The 21,541-nt window shown below is 41.7% G+C and overlaps 1 protein-coding gene across 14 annotated transcripts in view; it reads left to right on the top strand.

Moving 5' to 3' along the window:
* dock10 (dedicator of cytokinesis 10) overlaps nt 1-21,541 on the top strand; it is a 73,798-nt gene that overhangs the window by 25,685 nt on the left and 26,572 nt on the right. For 13 of the 14 annotated variants that reach the window (XM_085796477.1, XM_085796488.1, XM_085796484.1 and 10 more), the window contains exons 2-19: nt 4,615-4,734; nt 8,441-8,530; nt 9,537-9,619; nt 11,892-11,964; nt 12,250-12,396; nt 12,693-12,827; nt 13,618-13,804; nt 14,778-14,863; nt 15,995-16,078; nt 16,598-16,756; nt 18,157-18,405; nt 18,524-18,646; nt 19,230-19,312; nt 19,407-19,529; nt 19,641-19,720; nt 20,355-20,542; nt 21,251-21,316; nt 21,447-21,539. In XM_085796477.1, coding sequence (XP_085652603.1) covers nt 4,615-4,734; nt 8,441-8,530; nt 9,537-9,619; nt 11,892-11,964; nt 12,250-12,396; nt 12,693-12,827; nt 13,618-13,804; nt 14,778-14,863; nt 15,995-16,078; nt 16,598-16,756; nt 18,157-18,405; nt 18,524-18,646; nt 19,230-19,312; nt 19,407-19,529; nt 19,641-19,720; nt 20,355-20,542; nt 21,251-21,316; nt 21,447-21,539 — 2,169 coding nt within the window. Of the gene's footprint in view, nt 1-2,119; nt 2,341-4,614; nt 4,735-8,440; nt 8,531-9,536; nt 9,620-11,891; nt 11,965-12,249; nt 12,397-12,692; nt 12,828-13,617; nt 13,805-14,777; nt 14,864-15,994; nt 16,079-16,597; nt 16,757-18,156; nt 18,406-18,523; nt 18,647-19,229; nt 19,313-19,406; nt 19,530-19,640; nt 19,721-20,354; nt 20,543-21,250; nt 21,317-21,446; nt 21,540-21,541 lie in introns of those variants that run through there. The other variant, XM_085796478.1, reaches the window with a different exon arrangement.

The raw sequence follows: 21,541 nt of genomic DNA, 5'->3' as shown, positions 1-21,541 counted from the left end.
AGACCTATTAACGCTTATTAAATCAGGTAAATATACAAGAGATTATGATTAATGCTTTACTTAGAGGTGTCTTGTCCTTGTAGACTCTGGCCATGTTGTTTTACCCCCCACCATCAAACCACAGCATTTTCCAGTTGACACCATTCATTAATCGTCATTACTTGTCAAACGGTTTTTGCACATTAACCACCACTTAACCAACAACCAACAACAATGAACTGACACAACCCTCAACACAAACTGTGAACTAGAGGAGGTGTTAGGCGTTGTAAAGAGAAAACAGCAACACGTAACCTCAGATTTGCATGGAATGGTGCTAAATCTTAAAAAAGATCAGAGTTATATAACAAAGATTCATTATCTCACTGTGACCATTTTGGTTTTATTATTTTAGATTAGGTTTTTACGACATTGAACTCAGATTGCCTCATCTGCCTCAATACACTGCATATGAATGGAATTTCATTTGTGGTGCTGACAGCAGTAAAACAAAAAGAAAAAACTCTTAAAAATCTTAAAAAGGTTGTTTTTTTTCCCCAGAAACTGAGCCCCATCTACATGTATTGTTGTGAACAGCGCTTGGCTGAACTGCAATGGTCGGTCGAGCGCTGGAGTTCCGCCATTGGTCGTTTCTCTCTCAAAATGATTTGGCACGAGCTAGCAAATTTGACAACTTAATCTTAGACCTTGACTGCTCTTCTAAAAACGGCACAAGGACAAATCTAGTGACCTTTTGAAAAAGACAATATCCACTTTCTGTCAAAGAGAGCCGCTAGCGCTGACCTGACCTCACCCTGCGCAGGCGGCCGACAACCGACAGCCGACAGCGTGGCAACTGAGCCTCCTGAACTTTTCTCTCTGACTGATCATTTTATAAGTACATAGAACAGAAATCACAACACAACTTGTGTTTATGGCGACTGTGTCGGACGACGTTGCCGTTACAAAGTCATGCAGGACTTGGGAGGTGATGAGCAGCAGCTTAGAAGTAACTGCTGGGTAACATGCAACCTTAATGGGCTGTGTTCCAGTCAGTGTTTATACTTGTTTCATTGTCTTAAAACAGAACTAGATGCCCATCTAAATAAGAACAGCTTTAGCGGAAATTCAGCCTTATTAAAGTAGTGAATACATGAGCCCAGAATAGCAGAGTGGCTGACACTTGGCAGAATGAAAATAGCGTGGCCCAGCCGTGCACAAGGTTTTGAGCTTATAGTCTTGTTATAATAAGTTACTTTCCGCTGTAGAAATCGTCCCAGTAAGTCAACATGACAGCACGTTCTGCACGAGTAGAGTTAAGCGATACAATGTGTATTTTTCCCTCTGGGATGCAGGTGAACTGACCCTTTAAAGCGGAATAGTTTAGTACATCGATTTCTCCGCATCATTTAATCCATCAGTGCTCCCAAAAGGCCTAATGGTGACGCCTTATGTAATGCATTAATAACAGCTGCACCGGTTTGTTGTATCATCACAAGTTGTTCCTTCTTGTGCAGATCTCTGTTCTGCTATCAGGCTCTAAACAGGGGAAGTGAGTGTCTGTACGCACACGCAAAACATACATACAACTGTTACTGTGTATTTATTTTGTGTCTTGTTTATTTATGTCAGTGGACACACACGGTGGCATCTGTGCTTATCTTTTTGTATGTCTTTATGTTGCTTATGTTTTTAATGGTGAGAAGTGCTTTGCATATAGTTTATATATGTGTGTGTGTATGGTTTTGTGAATGGTTGGGCTGAAGGTGTGCTGCTGATAGATTTGGACAGAAGGAGATAAGATACTGAGTCACTGTGAGTAGATGATAGTGTTTAACTGCAAAGGGAGGTTGTTTCCTGTTGTGTCTTTTTGTACAATTAGTAATGTGCACTTAAAAGAAATCTCTCTGGAAGCTGTTAGTTTTATTCCATTGTCTAAAGTGAAAGCAATCGGATTAAGTGTGATGCACAGAAACCGGAGCACCAGGTTGATTGGTTTCTGATTTTGCTGGGGATTTTCTCTCTTCTCTCTCTCTCTCTGAGTATGTCTGTGTCTGTGTGTGTGTGTTTGTGGTTGTTTGTGTGCTGAAATGTGTGTTGGACATCAACTTCCTCTACATCCCATCCACGTGTTCTGACACAGGCTCATAACCTCACTCAGTGTTAGTTCTGCTTGTGACAACGCACATGTCTGCGGTGTGCGTCTTTGTATAGTTCACTTTTTGTATAGCTTTTTTTGTGAAATACTGCAACAAGTGTGTGCCCGTCACTCTACCGGCAATGAGCTTCAGGAGCAAAATCACCTTCAGGAAGAAAATAAAGAGCAAACGAGTGCGATCGGATTTCGCCCGGTTGAGTATTGTATGTATTGTTTCTTTCTGTTTCTACTAGTTCTGTTATAGTGACAGGTGACACACTGCATTACAGCCAACTGCTATTAACTGAACTTATCACATGGATGTAGTTTACTATCAATGACGTACATGTGTTTATATGCTATCAATCCTACTGATAAGTGTGATTTATACAAATGTAATGACACACCACAGTTTTAAAGTGGTTTGTGTTGGTTATTGTGCGCTTCATTTCCTCCTCTTTAGAAGATTTGTTTGTGACAGATCATTGTTAGTCTCTGTGACAGGAAGAACCAGACAGAAGCAACAAACACTTTGAAGTTTAACAGTTGATAAACGATATGTGCATTAATGTTGCACGCGCACATCAGAGCTAATGTCACTTAACTCTGTCTGATGCATATAGTGTATGTATAGATATCTATCTCGTGACAAGAAAACCAAACTTTCCCCCCCGAAACATTTGCACTGATGTCACATGAGTCAGGAAACCGTCACAATGTGTATATGAAAACCTCAAACTCATTCTGTCCACCTGCCTGTTGCTTCTCTCTTTCGTTTTACAGAAAAGCTCATTTTAAATAGTTCTTAATGATCGTTTCCATTACTGATTAATTCTTCGTGGTGTACTATTTTTGATTTGTTGATTGATTATCTACAAGACGACAGACAATGGTAAAGAAAGAGAAAGAATAAAGAAAAAAAAGTCAAAATACACAGTGATGTAAAACTGAAAAGAAGCAAATCATCACATTCAAGAGCTTATTTTCCATTTCTGCTTCATTCATTACATCGATTAAAAAGTTGAATCAGTCATTGTAACTGTTGACAATCAGTCAGACTGATCAACAGTTGTGGAAAAGCCAGTGACTAAAACTACTAAACAACGTTGTCACAACAAACTCAAAGAACAAAGAACTGCAAAGTAAATCTCACTGTGTAAATATACTGTGGGTCGGACGAGGCATGAAGCACACTGACAACGTGCATCAGGATCCTAACTTTCGATGCAGTACGAGAGTAAAGACTTGACAGTATGCATGTACAGTATGGGTGGTAACAGAGGCAGAGGACTGGCATAAAGCACGGATCACCTTCTGCAGAGTTACACTCTCGCCTCCTGTGAGCTCTCTTGGTTTTGTTCCAACGGGCCATTTCTGACTGTTAAGGCATCTGTGGTGGCTAAAAGCTCGGGGCTGCGCTGCATGTGTGCGAACCAAGCCAGAGATCATTTACTTCCTCTGCCTTCCTGACCACAGCCTGCTCAGGCTCTCACTTTGCTGCTTTGTTTCTCTCCTCTGAATGACAGGAGCAATTCCCCATTGTTCTCTATCTGTAAAACACATGTTTAAAATGGTGGGGTTTTTTTTTTTTGGGGGGGGCGGGGTTGACTCATGGACAAGTTACATAATCCTTCAACACAGTATAAATCTCTTGAAGCAAGAAGGGCATTATATTGTTTGAACTTAAGTGCAACATCATTTTACAGTTTCTGGTAAGGTCAGGTTTGGAGGGAGAGTGAAAAGGGGCTCATGTCGTATAGAGGTGACTGTTGAGCGGTTAGTCTTGTATGTGGTGTTTCCATAATTGAGGGGATGGAAATGTCATTATGTGTTGGTCTGGTTGCTGTACGTGTGAAGTTTACATTTCCTGGAATGAAAATCCTCCAATCGGCTCATTATGTGTGATTAAATGAATGAAGGACATCGTGATATAAAAACGTACAGTAGCTCTACTTGTTGCGTAGGGTGTGTCAAGGTCTCACTTCAGCTGTAGTGCTACTTCCTCTGTGATACTTTTAGGTCCGAATGATGTCATGGCAAAACACAGGAAATGTCATGATCATGACTGGTTTGTCTTTTCTAGCATATTTAGATTGCGATGACCATGGCTGATCATCTTTAAGTCCTATAGTTGTGTTTGAGTATCTGCTGTTTGTATTATCGCTGGTTCCTCTGCACCTTCCCCCTCAGCTTTTCTGATTAAAGATATGAGATTGAAGTAAGGATGTGAGTGGAATGAAGATAAATATGTTATAAATATCAGTGATGCCTCTTTCACTATATGTCAAACCATTATTTATTTGTTACTTTGTGATAGTTTTGTGAATATAAAAATGTTATATTGAAGATACCTTTTAATAGTCAAAAGGTATCAAATGTTTCCATCCTCAATCCCAAAGTATTTGACGAATTTGACTTGGCAATCGTATGGTATCATATCGAGCTTGGACACCTAGCAATTCTGAATTCTGACCAAATGTCTGTGTTTGTATTTGCAGCAGGAGAAGCCTAAGGTGATCGATCCTCTCGACTATGAGGCTGTCATCTCTGAACTCGGGGAGGAGTTGAAGGAAGATCCTCTCAGAGAGTTGCTCCTATTCCCTGACAATGATTTCTCGGTAAGTGCATGTGTGTCTGGTGGTGTGATGGGTCAGTGGTTAACGCAGTCAGAGTGAGAACATCCTTGGTTTTTTACTCTGATTCCTGGTTCTCTCAGTGGAGAGTAAAGCTTTGTCACTCGCACACAGTGGTGGTGGGGGTTTCCATTGAATCACTCATTGAATGTTCAATGTTTCCCCTCCCCTATGTACTGTATTACAAACACTGCTGCTCATATTTCATAAATTCATTAATAGTCACAATGCAACAACAAATATATGCATGCCAGCTGTGGCCGCACCATTTAGCAGTCCAACATAGTCTGTTTACTGAAGCTTGTGCAAACGTTTCCCCTTCATGAGGTTGGCCATGCACCACACATGATCAGGTGTGATTAAAACTGTTTCGGTTTATTCATGCATGTAAGTCCACCACACACAAACATAGAATGCAACCTTGGGCCAGTTATTTCAGCATCCAAGTGACACCAGTGGTCTTATTAACTTGTATGTAATTGGTGCTCTTTTGTGTTGGCGAAAAAATGTGTGCTGCACTATTTCTCAAATTACGACTATATTATATATATCTGATGTGTAAAGGCTCTTAACTGGAGAATTAATGAAGTGAAAAATGCTGGCTTTGCTTGCATAAACAAACACATGAAAACAAATGATTCGCTCGGAGTCACTCAGACATTAATTGGGTGTTGAGGCCAAAGATGTAATTGTATGGGTCACCAACTTAAAGAGGTACAAACTCTTGTCCCCTTTTTTATATTTATTCTGTTGAAAATTAATTTGCATATTGAAATTCTCAGACTACTGGAGCAATAGGTGCAAATGGTCAGTTTAAATTCACAGTATGTTCAATAGTGTGAGTAAGAACCCCGATACTGTTACCCATAAAGTTGGATTTTTTTCCCCTTGTGACAATGTGATTTATTCTTGATAGATAAAGTGTATATCTTCTCAAAACGTTACTGATCAATCTCTTACTGTGAAAATTAAACCTCAGTTAACCTTTGCAAACTGTGTATTCAGGGCAGGCATAGACAAAATTGGGGGTATTGAACAATAGGATTGAGGGTTTTGTTTCAACTTTTCAACCTTGGTCACCTTAACATAAACACATATTTGAGGGGATTTCAGGCATAGGAATGTCCAAAATTACTCTTTCAAATGTCACTCAGTCACTAATATTGAGTATAGCCCCCCCTGACATGGATCAGTGCGCTACTGTAAGACGTTGTGGCATATTGTCCACAGGCATGAATTTGTTTCACCGTGGTAACTTGGACTCAGTATGTAATCACTGCTCCTGGTCAAAGATGATTACTGATGTGTATAAATAGAAATAAAAAGAGGAATGTGCCTGAAAACAGAATTAATCCAACCTTATGTGCAACAGTGTATAAAGAGTCTACAATTATTTCCAACAATTCCTTCACTAACTTACATGAGTATTCTTCATTTATTCATTGACCAATCAAGTCTTGAATCTTGAATACCCATTTCTGCAGAATGAGCAGTTTTTGGCAGCTTCTGTTATATTAACATACGGTAATGAGCTGGCTGGGAAAGAGGGGAATTTCATTCGTCAAACCTCCTCAACCCCATTGAACTGTGGTTTGTCAATGTCAAAAAATCCCAGGGTTTAATCAGGTAGCCGGGCTACATTGTGACATCATGTCTCAATAGATCTTATTCAGTTAAACCAACAACGTAAGAATCCAAAGATATTTAACTTCAATAATCAAAGAATATCGGTCAATTGAAGCCGTAACCTACAAATGTTGGGTATTTTACCTAAGATATGATTAAATGTTTATTTTGCTGTGAACTAATGTCAGCTAATTGAGCATTCAATTTTAGTTGACTGGTCCTTTGCACATTATTTCTTTGCCTTTTATACAATAAATTCAGCGATAGCCATCTGACCCACACAAAAGAAGCAATAATTCACCGGGTGAGAGGACACAAGGAGGTTTATGAGAAAATGTCTCAGTAGGAGTAAAGTAGGAGTTGGAAAATAGGCTCATGGATCAAATGAAGGCATCAACGTTATATGGTTCTTCAGAGAAATTTACTGTAATGGGCTGGAATGGAGGTCTAATAAACTAACCAAGTGGATTAAAGATGAAAGTACATTCTTAGAATTTGTTTACAGTAAGTAAACCAAGGTGTCAGCCGTTGATGGTGATAAAGTGATGTTTAAAATGCAACATGTGGCACCTTTCACACTCATCACGGCACACTTATTCACACTAATCACACATGTTTAGCATTGTGGTCTTTTCATTACATTCAACAAATGATTCTCCCTGGCTCCCTTTTAGCTCTTCCTTCATTAGTACCTTCATTACTGTGCTAATGCCTTTCTGCAGACCCAGATCCACTGCGCATTAAGATGACCTAATTGGCTGCTTGTGGTAAAAGGATTCATTTGCTGGCGTACCCCAGAGTTTGTAGCTTGACTGCACAACTCTTCTGGTTCCCAGCTCTGTCTGGCGACACAACAATTTCCTCTGATTTTCTTTGTTTCTGCAGCCTAACAGTCAATTTCCATAATTGTAAGTGAAAGTGGTTTGGCAGACTATCACCGGAGCACAAAAGGCATTTACTAGATCTGCCTCTTTGCCAGTCGGTTAGTGAGCTCAGTGCTCCAGCCGTCTGATTGTCTTGTATAAATCACAGTCTGTCTCTCTTCATGCACAAACTCTTTGGTACTGACTTATTTTCATCATCCTTTCTGCACAGTTACTTGAAAATAATTTTTTTCTCCTTGAATATGAGTGTGCATTTTAAACACTGGCTGTAGATTTTCTGTTTCACGGAGCATAAAATGTACTTAACGTATAATTATACATTATTAAAGCTGCATGATTCATAGCTTAGGTTATTAGCTGTAGGTCTAATCATTGCTGAGAAAGAGAATACATATTCAGAGATTCGACTTCAATTATTCATTTCCACTGCTTTACAGCTGGACGGTATTATGTGGACAGAATGAATTAATAATTACATTAATATAAACAAGGCTAACAGTCTGCTGCAGCTAGCAGCTCTGTGGGGCTGTACTTCTGTGCTTCAGGTGAAATGCTAATGCCAGGTACAGTGTTGATCATGTGCACAATCTTAGTTTAGTGAGTATCCTTGGTAACATTTGCGGAATAGCAGTAAGGACAATGAATGTGCAGCCAAGGCTGATGGGAATGTATTACGTTATAAACTTAAGTAATGGACAAAGTGACATGTTGAACCTCTTGAGGCGCAAGATGAAAGGTTTAGGTTTCAAAAGAGAATAGCATTCATCCTCTGGGGGTCGTGAATGTCTGTACAAGGTTTAAATAAAATCCATTGAATAGCTAATGAGATATTTCCGTCTGGACCAAACTTGTGGACCAATAAATACAGTATGTACAGTTGAGGGGAAAGTTTAAGTGCCGGCCTTTCAGAAATAAATATTTGAGGCGGCCATGATTTTTCCTGTACGCCTGAGCAGAATATGAAATGGATGGGTAGAATAATTACACCCTCTTACTGTAATCTGAATCTCCCTCAGGGGATGGTTGAGCAGAGATGGGGAGCTACTCAGACCCTGTCAGTTTACTTAGTAGATAACATCCCATGCTGTACACTGCTTTTTGTTGGAGCCTAAATGGCTCATCACATTATGAAACAGATAAAACAATGTATTTACTGTCATGGCTGTTGCCTCTCTCTCCAGGTGTCCACAGTGCCTCAGGAGAGACGGACTCTCAAGTCAACTGTTCCTGAGGGGGCAGAGCTACAGGCTGAATGTCTGCTGGTCAGACAGGTGAGTGTGTGTGTGTCTGTGTATGTGTCTACGTGTGTGTGTTTGCCCACATGTCTGCTTGTGTGTACGGGATTTAACTGAAGCCAGTGTGGTTTTGAATTTTGAATGTGAAAGGTTTCATTTGGTGGTGAGCTCTGTCAGCTTAGGCTGTTCCTAATATAGGACATCCTGATACCGGTGGAGTGGTTTCACCACGCCTCTAAAATAAACCAGATGTGTGTTCCTGTGTGTGTGTGTGTGTGCGTGTGCGTGTGCATATCTTAATGCGTACTGGCTCATGTGCGTGTGTCTGAAAGACCTATCAGGGCTCATTTCAGATCGACCAGCCATAATCTCGAGAGCTCAGTGGAGAAATAATATCCGAGGAGACGGAAACTCCCCAGACAGAGCTGTCACAGCTCACTGGAGACTATAGTGTGTGCGTGCACGTGTGTGTGTGCATGTGTACGGGTGTGTGTAGTCCTGTCTGAGGTTGATATTGTCGCTGATAATATGTTTGGTCGGTTTATACCCTGTGACCTATAAAAGGTCAAGCTCTTTCTAAACAAATGGATTAAAGAGACACACAAGCAGGCAGACCTACCTTTCATTATTTGTGATATGAGTGTGTGTGAGTAGTGAGAGAGAAAGAGAGAGAGAGAGAGAAAGAGAGAGAGACAGTGAAAATGTATTTTACACAGCTGATGAGTACTATTTCAACTCATGAGACAGACTAGCAATCTCCAAAGATGTAAAAATGTCTTTATTTGCAGGGTCCCTAGGGGCAGATTCTTAATTCAGTCCCTTTTATAATTTAAATAATCTAATAATGAATCCCAGCCTGCACATCAGTGACTGGGCCTCAGGAGAGCCGACATCCGACTGTACTTTCTCTGTAGGTTAGCTCTTCCCTCATTGTCTGCAGACGTTTGAAGCTGCTCCAGGTCACAGTTTTCCAGCGAGGAACATCATTTTGGAAAGTTAATATTTAATCACATTCAGCTTCATCTCCGCCCCTCTCCTCCAGGCCTGCCAGTATTACAACTCCGAGCTGAACGTGGTCCAGTTCAAGTATGATGACTACGCTGGAGACTACCGTCTGTTACCCAGGTAACCCATTTTGAGTCTTTTATCACCTCTGTCACCACGTCGCCTCGTCGTCTGCTATATGGGTTTGACCTTTTTCTCAGACGCCCCCAATTCTGTGTGTGTGGGTGGGACCAGAGCGATAGATATAACATCGCTCTGGGTGGGACTACGTCTAGGACAGAAACTTGTCTTAGTGTGTCTCACATTGCATACTTATCTTAGTGCACTTCTTTGCAGTACACTATGAAGAAGTGCACTTACTTGCGCAGTGTGCAAATTTCGACAGGGTAGTGCTGTCTCAAATCAAACACTGCTGCTGTGCACTTACTGGAAATGACTCGACAGCTTCTTCTTCTATTTTTTAAAGGCTGATTGCAACCAGCCATTGGAGCCTATTGCCGACACTTGTCGCCGATCAAAATAAGTTATTAAGTTGCGTTTTATTGTGTTATTACTGTTGTTTTGAGTGTTTTTTTAAGACATTTACGCCGGTGTCAGCTCCGTCGCTGCTCAAATCAACCGCCGCCGTTTGAAAAGTAGTGACGTGTTTCTGCTACGTCACTAAGATGGCGACCGTTGTGGGTGGAAAGTGTCCATCGATCCACACTCAATTTTCTGGCCGCTTGGGTGCGCCAATTGAGTGTGCATAGTGCACTACATTTCCGCACACTGCTCAGTGTGAACGCACTTATGCACTCAAAATATAATATATAATATAACATATATAAGGGATAGTTCACCCAAAATTGAAATTTCACTCATTATCTACTCACCCTCATGTGGACTAAGGGCTGGGAGAAGTTTCAGAGTCCTCCGTGGCTTCTCTGAGTTACAGGGAGTCTCGACATGAGGGTGAGTAGATAATGAGTGAAATTTCAATTTTGGGTGAACTATCCCTTTAAGTGTAAGTGCAGAAGTACCAGGAAGTCACTACACCCAATCAGGAAATGGTATGACACATGTAACCTCCCATTTGTCATGTTCACATGAAGTTCTTGTACAAATTAAACAAAAACAATTTATGCAGTAAAATATGAATCAGTGAGCTTCAGTGATGCTGGAGGAGGCTTCTGTTACCTTCACACAACAACACAGAGCCGGGCAGCTGTTTCCCACAGGCTTCCAGTATTTATGCTAAGCTAAAACTGCCTTCTCCTGGCTCCATGAGTGGAATCAGTCTCCTCATCAAACTCTCATGAAGAAACAATGGGTCAACTGGGGAGCTGTGTCAGTAAAGCCAAGCGTCACAAATTGTCCAAACAAAGCATGAATCATTTTCAAGTTAAAGTGGAAAACGGAGGAAACTCCATGCGTAACAAATGTTAACTTTCACTTCTCCTTCCATCCTTGTTTTTTTTTTTAACTGCCAATCATCCGATCAGTCAGTCATTCTTTTATTCAAATCAGGGTATCAGTCAGTCAGCCGGTGTTTTGTCGGTCCCAGTGAGCCTGACCCGGGACAGCCCTGCAGTTACTGCTCCCAACCACAGGAATGTCCCTCTCATGTCCCATGGGTTACCACTGTATTCTTATAGTCAGTTCACATGACCTCTGAAATGAGACCCGGGATGAGCTATGAAGCATCTTAAACACAACTTGGAGGACAAAGATGCCGAAATATCATTACATAAAGTTCTGCTGACTTTTGTCATTTAAAAATGTAGGAAACCTGACTATCGTATATCTTGTTTACTAAACTGTCAAAGGAAACCAAACACATATAGAGCGAGCTGAGGGGAAATCCACCAGGGAAACACAAGTACAATGGGAATTTACAGCCACCGCATTACTGTACAGTATGTGTGATTGTCAGTGCTGTGATTTGAACCGAGCGATCGTCATCTGTGCCGACCAGTATTAGCATTCCTGTGTCAGCGGCCAGCCCACAATCACCAGAATTTGTCTAAACATAGTTCCCTTTAGAGGTTTTCTTCTTTTCTTTTCTTTTTTTTAAGCAGCTTTTTTACGACTTGTGTGACTTTTAGCAGAGTGCAGCCTGGCTGTCTGCAGCTCACAGCACACACACAAAAGACATTTGGTCCCATGGCTCGCACACAAAGACGGCTCAGCCTGTGAAATTAGTGGAGCGGGATGGAGCGAGGGGCTACCTATTGTTGATCCCTGACAGAGGATGATGGAGCGGAGTCAGCCACCCGCGCTCTTTTGCACCAGTCAAACAGAGGAGATTAATTGAATTTCTGAAATCATTTTTCTCTCTTCATCAATATATTTCATTATCAGAGCTCCAGCGTTTCACTCACTGTCTGTCTTTTCTTTCTCCTCTCCTTCGCAGGAAACTGTACAAAGCAGAGAAGCTGCCATCCCATTCTTTTGAGATTGACTACGAGGACGTCGACAAGGATGAGGTCAGTAATGACCGTCGTTTTGACGGATGCATTTTGGAGTGAATGCATTACACACTGGATACATCCTGGGCCCTAATGTTTAAATTAGTTTATAGTTGTTAAAATATACTTTGCCAGAGCAGTTATCTCATTACAAGTCAATGGGACATTGTTTATGGGCATAATTTGACTGACAAATAACCTTCATGAGAGAGAAGAGGTCTAGAAAGGCTCCTTCTCTCCATTGATCATCTGCTCTCTCGTGTCAGAGGAAGCTAATGTATCAGAACGGATGGTGTTTTACAGGACACCACCTCCCTGTCCTCGTCCAAAGGAGGAGGGGGAGGAGGTGGCGGTGGTGGAGGCGGAGGAGGAGGGATCGGTGTGTTTCGGTCCGGCTGGCTCTACAAAGGGAACTTCAACAGCACTGTCAACAATAGCATCACTGTTCGGGTGAGGACATGTCAGATGTTTCGCTGTGTCGCCCTCATCCGTAGATCTCCCCCTGTTTTCACCTGAAGATGTTTGACCTCGCTCTCTGAATCTGTAAAATGACAGCTTATTAGCACAAATTATTACTAATGTCTGTGGTTCAAAGATCATTCTCAAAGCACCATAAAGATAATTGAAGAACAATCTTTTTTTTGCAACTTTGGATCATTTTAACATAAAAATTACCATAATTATCTGCATATGACTTTGTTCTGAAGCCAGATCATCATGATTAAACTTTATCTCTACCTCTGCAGTCATTCAAGAGGAGGTATTTCCAGCTCACCCAGCTGACAGACAACTCCTACATCATGAACTTCTACAAAGATGAGAAGATTTCTAAGGAACCCAAAGGCTGCATCTTCCTTGACTCATGCACCGGTGTGGTGCAGGTGAGTTTTTAGTGCATTCACATAAACACAATGACTCGTGTACAATTGAGCATACAGTACAATATCTTATGGGTAAAATGACTTGCATATTTAGAGTGATACAAGGTGGATTTTTAGGCTCCATTCCCTCCAAAACATGAAGCTGTTGGATACAAAAATAAGTAGCAATTAAAGTAAAAACATCTGCAGGCTTAATTCCAGTGCACCACATCTGTCTAATCTTAGCTTGTGTATTTGCATAGAGTTTCATCAGAGTATCCCTTTCTAAACAAAGAAGAGAAAGTGAAAAGAAGTGAATTTCACTTGAACTGAACAAGTATAATATTTTGTTTATGGGAGATTGTAAAGTTTGCTTTGTTGCATTTTAAACCTGAACAATGAATTACATGTAGCAGCTGAGGGATTGTGACCTTTTAATTAATTACCTTTATCATTCTCAAATACCACAATCACTATACAGTACAGAAACAGTCCTGTTTACAAGTACTCACATGAGTTTATGAATACAACTGTACATATTTTGATATTTACTCCAAACTACCATTGTATTGTAGTAGTAGTAGTAGTAGTAGTTGTTGTTGTTGTTGTTGTTGGCTTTTCGTGACTTCGGATACTTTTAGAAGAGATTACTTGATTCGTTAACCATCCTGACACTTAACTAAATTAGTTTGTTTTTCAGTATGAAGGCACTGGGATCCTGTGTGGAGGAAACCTTGTAAAGTTTTCCAGAAACCGAGCCAAATTCCACTTTTGTTTAGTAACCATGTTATCCTCTTCATTCTCCTCAAAGAACAACCGCCTCAGGAAACACGCCTTTGAGCTGAAGATGAACGAGGTTACGTACTTCGTGCTGGCCGCGGAGAGCGAACAGGACATGGAGGAATGGATTAGCACACTGACCCGCATCTTACAGATCAGCCCCCACGACGGGCCGGCTCCAGACCGCAAGAGCCTGGACCTCACTGACCATCGGCAGGGTGAGACCGGTATCTGTTTCTCGCATTTGGGAATACGCAGAGTTTTTACCTATGATGGATGTAGAAGGAAGGAACGGAAAAATAGTTGGAAAGAGCAAAGGGAGATGGAAGCACAAACGGTAATTTAGAACAGAGAGGGGGTATTTAAAGAGAGACGAGGAGGAAATTTTTGCATAATTCCGACATGTGTATAAATCATGCCCTTAAGAGAGGAATGATTTTATACTTGGTGTCAGCGAAAAACCTAACCTTGTCCTTTCTGCCTGGCTTCCTCTGACTAAATAATATCTGCCACCTTGCCATGACCTTAATGAGGGAGTTTCTTGCTGGGTGAGGCCCAATCACCATCAGGAAATGAATCCTGACACCAAGCAGCGACTCCACCCTGATTTAATGCATCAGACTTTGTCGTTAAAAAACTTTCTTTTTCTTTTTTTGTTAATTTTTTTTCTTTTGTAAAAACTCCACCTCATGTTCCAGCTCTGTGAGAGAGCTCCTACACGGGGGCTTTCTGCCTGTAACACAACACGCACAGACAAGAGCTTTGAGAATTGAACCCGGTGATGTAATAGGCCCAGCCGTCATGGCTTTGTGGTCTGTTAGCATGCCTCTAAATCAAGCTGTAGAGCGTGCGGTGACCTACCAGTAATGAGCCATTTTGTTCAGCGTGGCCTTTGGGAAGAACTGCCTCCTGGCACGTTGCTGCAGAAGCCTCGCCTGCCTTATTATCCATAAAGACCACAAATGGAGACATATTTTATCCTGGGATGGATATGTGTCCACAGGCCTTCGGCTCAGTGTGTATTTAGTGTACAGCTGAACCTATTTTAGAAAATGTTATATGGCTTTTTTAACCTATAGGGAGAATGAACTGCTTGGATAAACTTTCCCATCCAGTGGGTGATGACGGCCAATCGCTCATGAACAGGAGTTGCTCCCCGGGGTCCTGATTGTGTTTGTTTTCTCTCTCCAGATGTGTTTGACCTGTCGCTGAGTGACTGCTGTTTGCAGGAGAACGAAGACACAACAGAGAACGGCATCAATCCAGAGCTAGCAAAGGTTCGACTACACTTTCAAAACTCAAACGAGCATTATTATTGTGCTGAATGCACAAACCGGCACAACACATCTGTGTGTATGTGTGTGTGTGTATTTTCAAAGGTATCCTGTGGAGGTTTTGATCAGCGCCGGTGGTATCCAGCTTTGTTTTCACGAGCATCCTCAAAATTGTTTGTATCTTACGTTATAATTGAACGAGCATGAGAATGTTGGAAATGATAGACAGACGCCCTTGTTGTTCTCACACTTGCAAAGTGCAACGCTTCAGCGAAAAAGCAAGTGTGAGCATCTACTCGGTTTACTAGTCAGAGTAAACATGGACACAGACATCGCTGCCTATCCCCAGAGTCAGCTTTGTAAATGTTTTATGAGGAGAGAAATGCATTTGTTGTCTTTTTATAAGCCTCAAAGATGCACACAACACGCGGTTTGGTGAGAAACGCTGAGTATAAACACACTGTAAGTGTCTCTGATTAATCAGAAAACTCCACAGGCCACCTTGGACTTCCAGTCCAGTGCTAGAAAACGTGTAAACTTGAACACACACAATACCTCGGTGACTTTACTGATGTCTAGGGATGTCACGATTACTTGTTTTCACAATTAACCGTGGTATTAAACGCTACTTTTACAAAAATTTGATGTTGGAACCTTATTGGCAGATGTGCGCAAAAATAAAGGTAAATGCACAGATACTGGTCCATTTAACTAACCTAACATTGAATTGGTAGGAATTTAAATGTTAGCTTGTCATTTTTAATTTAAAAAAAGCAAAACAAAACTAAAAACGATTAAAATAAACGCAGACATTTGGTATAGATGACAATTCATGACACATGAAACATTTCCCCTGGGGATTAAGAATTGGTCATATATTAATAGATTCTTGAAATATTTTGTGTAAACAATGAGTAATGTAGTTATATTTTGACTATACTAGATTTTACACATTCATAGTGTTGTGAAATTAATTAGTGCATAATAATCGTGATAATCGTAGTACCGTGATTATTTCTCTGACAATAATCGTACCAAGAAAATCTATAATCGTGACATCCCTAATGTCATGATTCATGTTATGCCATTTGTTATTTGCATTGAGTTGTTCTGTCTCCTTCTGTCCTGTCGTAGTATATCTCAGAGACAGATGAGGGAATTCGCTCTGCCAGGAGAGAAGAGCGGCTGAATCTGTTCTCTCTCGACCCCGACACTCCTGTAAGTATGAGGGGTCAGATTACACATGTCAGAGTGTATTTCTGCATTTTTTTTTAAAGGGACAGTTCAACATTTTGGTAATTTGACCCATTGCCATAATCCCTATAGTTTTAGGAGTAGGTTCGTTAAGATACGTTACGAGATGGAGTTGTTTTTGAGGCAAATGCTGAGACTGTGAATGTGCAGGTCACAACTTGTCCACCATAGCGTCTTGGAGTTGTTGGATTGTGTATTTGATGAGTTTGATGAGGGAAACCAAGAAATCCCATTAGCCTCCGTAGCGTAGCTCTGAGCAGCTCACGGCTCTGCTCTGCCGTTCTAAAAATAGCTTGCACTGACAATTAAAGGTAATGAACCTACTGCTAAGACTATAGGGATTATGGCAATGGGCCAATTTGCCAAAATGTTGAACTATCCCTTTAATGTTCTGTGCTGTAGTTTTACCTTTTACCACTTATGTATTATACATTGTGATGTTTGTATACTTACAAGTAACACACTGTGCCTCACCAACCACAGGTTCTGAGGAGCCCACGGGCTGAATACTCCTCGTCTGAAAACACCTCAGTTCGTCCGTTTGAGGAGAAGCTGGGCAGAAGGTTTATGATCACCTGCCAGTCGCTCAACCTCATGCTGCAGAGCTGCATCAACGAGACTGAAACTGAACCAGTCACTAATGTGAGGAATACAGACTTAGAATTAATGAAACCTGCTTCAGTGTTTCCTTGAAATAAGTAAAAGCAGTAGCGTGCGGTGGCATTTCAGTCAGGGCCAGCAGTAACAACACCCTCGACCCCTCCCAAAAAAAAAAAAAACGACCGCTGAACAACCACAACGCATCAAGACACCACTGTGCAGCATCGCCATCTGATCATCTGCCCTTCACTCACCACTTTACAATGCACATGACACAAAACATCAAAAACAGCACCTACTGCCCGGCTTCTTAATCACTTCAAAAATTAAATCAATTTCTGTAACAGACCCACAGACCAAGAGCGTGCCCACAAAAATTAAAAATTACACACACACACACACACACACACACACACACACACACACACACACACACACACACACACACACACACACACACAGAGACAGAGAGTTTTTGACCCAGAAGCAACACCAAAAGCATACAGTAGCCTATTAGCCCAACAGTATGCAGCGCCAATCTGAGAAAGTTAAAAAATAAATAAATAAATACAATAAAAGCTAGCACTCACCCATCACCACGGCTTGTACTGAAGAGTGAACATGTCCAGTAGAACAGCTTGTTGTGCTCCGAGCTAGCTGTCAACCAGTTGTACCATAGTTTCCCACCTTATGCCACACATCCCACATGTTGGTTTGAGTTAGCATCCATTTTAGGTGTCTGTCTTACAAAAAATCATTTTTTTTCTGCAAAAGTCCGCAGTCGTATCACAAAATCTTGCTGTTAAATCACCCGCCATCCCCTTTCCAGAATAACAGACTACGTGCGTCATCACGCAGCTGCCCATGGGCCAATCAGTCAGGCTAATTTCAATGACAACACCAAGGCCAGCACTAGAAACTCTGCTGGCCCTAGGGCGTTCTGTCAATAACACATCAAAATCTGATTGGCTGATGATACTGTCACTCAACGTTTTAACCCAATAGCAGCGTCCAGCTTCGACCAAAAGCTAGCAATGCAACTACTGCTGGCCCCAGCCGAGGAACTGAGCTGTGATGCGTTTATAGGACATAGGAAATTTGAGTTCCACAAAACCAATCGTTTTCTGGATAAAGTTGCATATTGAACAAGTAATTGACTCCAGACACATTTCAGAATCACTTTTTAATTATGAAAAAAAATAATTATTTCATTTTTGACAGGGGTAGCAGTGCTGGCCCTGCTACCCCTGACTGCACGCCACTGTGTGAAAGAATAAATTGATATATACTGTATGTACGATACAAGAACAGCATTTATAATTATGCAGCAAAAGCTTGAGGGAAAGGAAATAATGAGATGTTCTTAATGTTTTGGCAATTCAGGATTATTTAAAGGAAGCATTAATGTGCAGAAAATGACTGAGCTGAATCTCCTCCACTAGATTGAACCCTTCTTTGTGTCGCTGGCTCTGCTGGACGTACGAGAGGGGAGAAAGGTGTCGGCGGACTTCCACATAGACCTCAACCACGAGGCCGTGCGTCAGATGCTGGGAGGCTGCACCAACGGGACGGGCGGTCCGGGGGCCGGGGCCGGAGGTCAGGAAAACGGCCTGTGCTCTCCTGCTGAGAAGAAGCCAGGAGACTGTTACCTCAGCATGGACCTGGAGCATTGGCTGTGTTTCCCCAAACAGGTAGAAAGATGTAACTCCTGCAGTGAGCTGGATCAATCAAAGGGGAAAAAAAGTGCTTTTCCCTCAACTGTCTACATTTCGGTAACTGTATCATGTCTCTCTAACGCCGTCCACACAGGCCATCTTCTCAGTGACCAACCCCCACACTGACATAGTGATGGTAGCAAGAGTGGAAAAGGTGCTGATGGGAAATATTGCCTGTGGCACAGAACCATATATCAAGAATACCGACTCCAGCAAGGTCAGAAAGTCATTTATATTTCATGTCTTGGTCAAAGTCAGTATTTACATTGCTTAATACTATCACATCTCTGCTGGATTTATTTTCTGTCTTGAAGCGACATCACAGAGCTCAAACCTTTTTACATCGTCTTATCTGTTAGAGTGAGCCGGGGGGGGGAAATGGCCTCGCGAAACATGCTCCTTGGGTGTTTATTGTAAAAGGGAAATGGCTTAATCTAGTCAAACAGTATAATGCATGACATTTGCAAAATGGTTTTCCTGTAAGGCCAGAGTTTATCTTCATGACAGAATGCCAGTTGGGACGGATAGTTTAGAAATTAGGTTTTTCCGAGAGCCCATCCAAGACATTTCCTGGCTTCCCCCACTGGCAGCGCTCCATGTGGTTCTTGTTTAAATGGCTAAGTGAATCACCAGATACTCAACCTGCTGCCAGAATTACTTTATTAAACAACCTCTCTGATTTAGGCAGTCGCTCCGTCTGGCTCGGCTCGAATTAGCAGAAAGTCGCATCACGCTGCATTTAAGAATACCCGCACTGTGACGCGCTAACGTTTCCCTCCGTCCACCTTTGTCTCCCACAGACCGTTCAGAAGATTTTGAAATCCAACAAACAGTTTTGCAGTAAACTGGGAAAGTACCGAATGCCGTTTGCCTGGTCTGTCAGGTCAGTGCCGCTGGTTGGAGACTGAGTTTTCTAAAGAGTTTAATCTCCTGTTATCGTCCATTTCTCACTCTGTGTGTTTTTCTACCTATTATAGGTCGGTGTTTAAGGACAACCATGGGGCACTGGACCGAGAGGCGCGTTTCTCGCCTCTCTTCAAACAGGAGAGCAACAAGATATGTACAGATGACCTGATAAAGCTGGTGGCTGAGTTTCGGAGGTAAGGGCATACTGTGGGTTTCACCACTCAAGTAGGTCACGAACTGTAGATTTCTCTGAGACATGACGAAGAGTTCTTGCGTCATTTAAACTGTCATCTTTGTGTGTGCAGAGCTGAGAAGACCAGCAAGCTGCAGACCATACCAGGCGCTCTGGACATCGCCGTTGACTACGTTCCAATGGAGCATCCTAGTATGTTTGTTTTGTCTTTGTTAATTCACACGCACACTCTCTACTGTAACTGCCTCCTTCTTACCCTCTACTTGTTTCATTTTTCGCTCATTTGAAACTAGGGATGTCACAATTACTTGTTTTCACAATTAATCGTGGTATTTAACGCCACAATTAATTGATCGTAAAGATTCCTAAATACCGTCACTTCCCAAATAAGATTATGTTGGAACCATATTGGCTGATGTGCGCAAAAATAAAGGTGAATGCTCAGATACTGGTCCATTTAACTAACCTAACATTGAATCGGTAGGAATTTAAATGTTAGCGTGTCATTTGTATAAAAAAAAAACACACACACACAAAAAAAAAAAATGATTAAAATAAACGTAAACATTTAGTATAGATGATAATTTATGACCTGAATATTTCAAACATTTCCCCTGGGGATTAATAATTGGTCCTATATTAATAGATACTTGAAATATTTTGTGTAAACAGTGAGTAATGTAATTATATTTTGACTATATTTGATTTTACACATTCATAGTGTTGTGAAATTAATTAATGCATAATAATCGTGATAATCGTAATACCGTGAAAATTTGTAATCGTGACATCCCTATTTGAAACCCTTCCTCCTCCTTGCTTTCAGACTGCGTGACGTCCTCCTATGTACCGGTGAAGCCCTTCGAGGAGCTGAGCAAACACCAGCCGACGGTGGAGGTGGAGGAGTTCGTCCAGGACACCTCCAAGTTCACGCAGCCGCACCGTGTCTACAGGAACCACATCTACATCTACCCCAAACACCTCAAATACGACAGCCAGAAGAGCTTCGCCAAGGTATCACAATAAAGTTTAAAGAGATAGTTGAACATTTTGGCAAATTGGCCCATTGCCATAATCCCTATAGTCTTAAAGTTACCTTTAATTGTCGGTGCAAGCTGTTTTTAGAACGGCGGAGCAGAGCCGCGAGCTGCTCAGAGCTACGCTACGGAGGCTCATGGGATTTCTTGGTTTCCCTCATCAAACTCATCAAATATTCAATCCAACAACTCCAAAACGCTCCCGTGGACAAGTTGTGACCTGCACATTCACCACGCTATGAGATAATAACGGAACGTTATGAGACGGAGTTGTTTTCAAGTTAAATTCATGCAAAACCGCTGATGCACGTTGCACGGTGGGGCAGTTTTTCAGCAAGCAGTCTCTGCATTTGCCTATGGAACCAAGAAATTCCATTAGTCTCTGTAGCGTAGCTCTGAGCAGCTTGCTGCTCTGCTCCGCCAATCTAAAAATAGCTTGCACCGACAATTAAAGGTAACGAACCTACTCGTAAGACTATAGGGATTATGGCAATGGGCCAATTTGCCAAAATGTTGAACTATCCCTTTAAGAGGAGCCTGAGTTAAGGTTCAAGCTTTACAACTGCTTACAGCGTACCTCATGTGTTTCTTTTTACATACTTCATGTACTTTTATTGTTTGCTGTTGTTCTTTTTATTTGGTAAAAGGGCAATTCTCCACATTACAATGCTCCTCTTGTTCACAGGCTCGTAACATCGCCGTGTATGTGGAGTTCCGCAGCTCGGACGAAGAAGTTGCCAAACCTTTAAAGGTAGAGTGTTTTCCAAAAAACATGCTGATGGGACCTTAATGGGCTTTTATATGACTCCATTTTCTCCACTTATATCATGGGAAACTGACTTAGTTGTGGCCCCTTTTTTTGTTGCTGTTTTTTTTTGCAGTGCATCTACGGCAAGGCAGGAGGCCCAGTCTTTACCACGGCAGCATGCTCCACAGTCTTACATCACTCTCAGAACCCCGACTTCTATGACGAGGT

The sequence above is a fragment of the Trachurus japonicus genome, chromosome 13 (assembly GCF_045865225.1).
Source record: "Trachurus japonicus isolate A0001 chromosome 13, Traja_1.0".
Lineage (NCBI taxonomy): Eukaryota > Metazoa > Chordata > Actinopteri > Carangiformes > Carangidae > Trachurus > Trachurus japonicus.
This window is presented reverse-complemented; position numbering and strand designations above follow the sequence as displayed.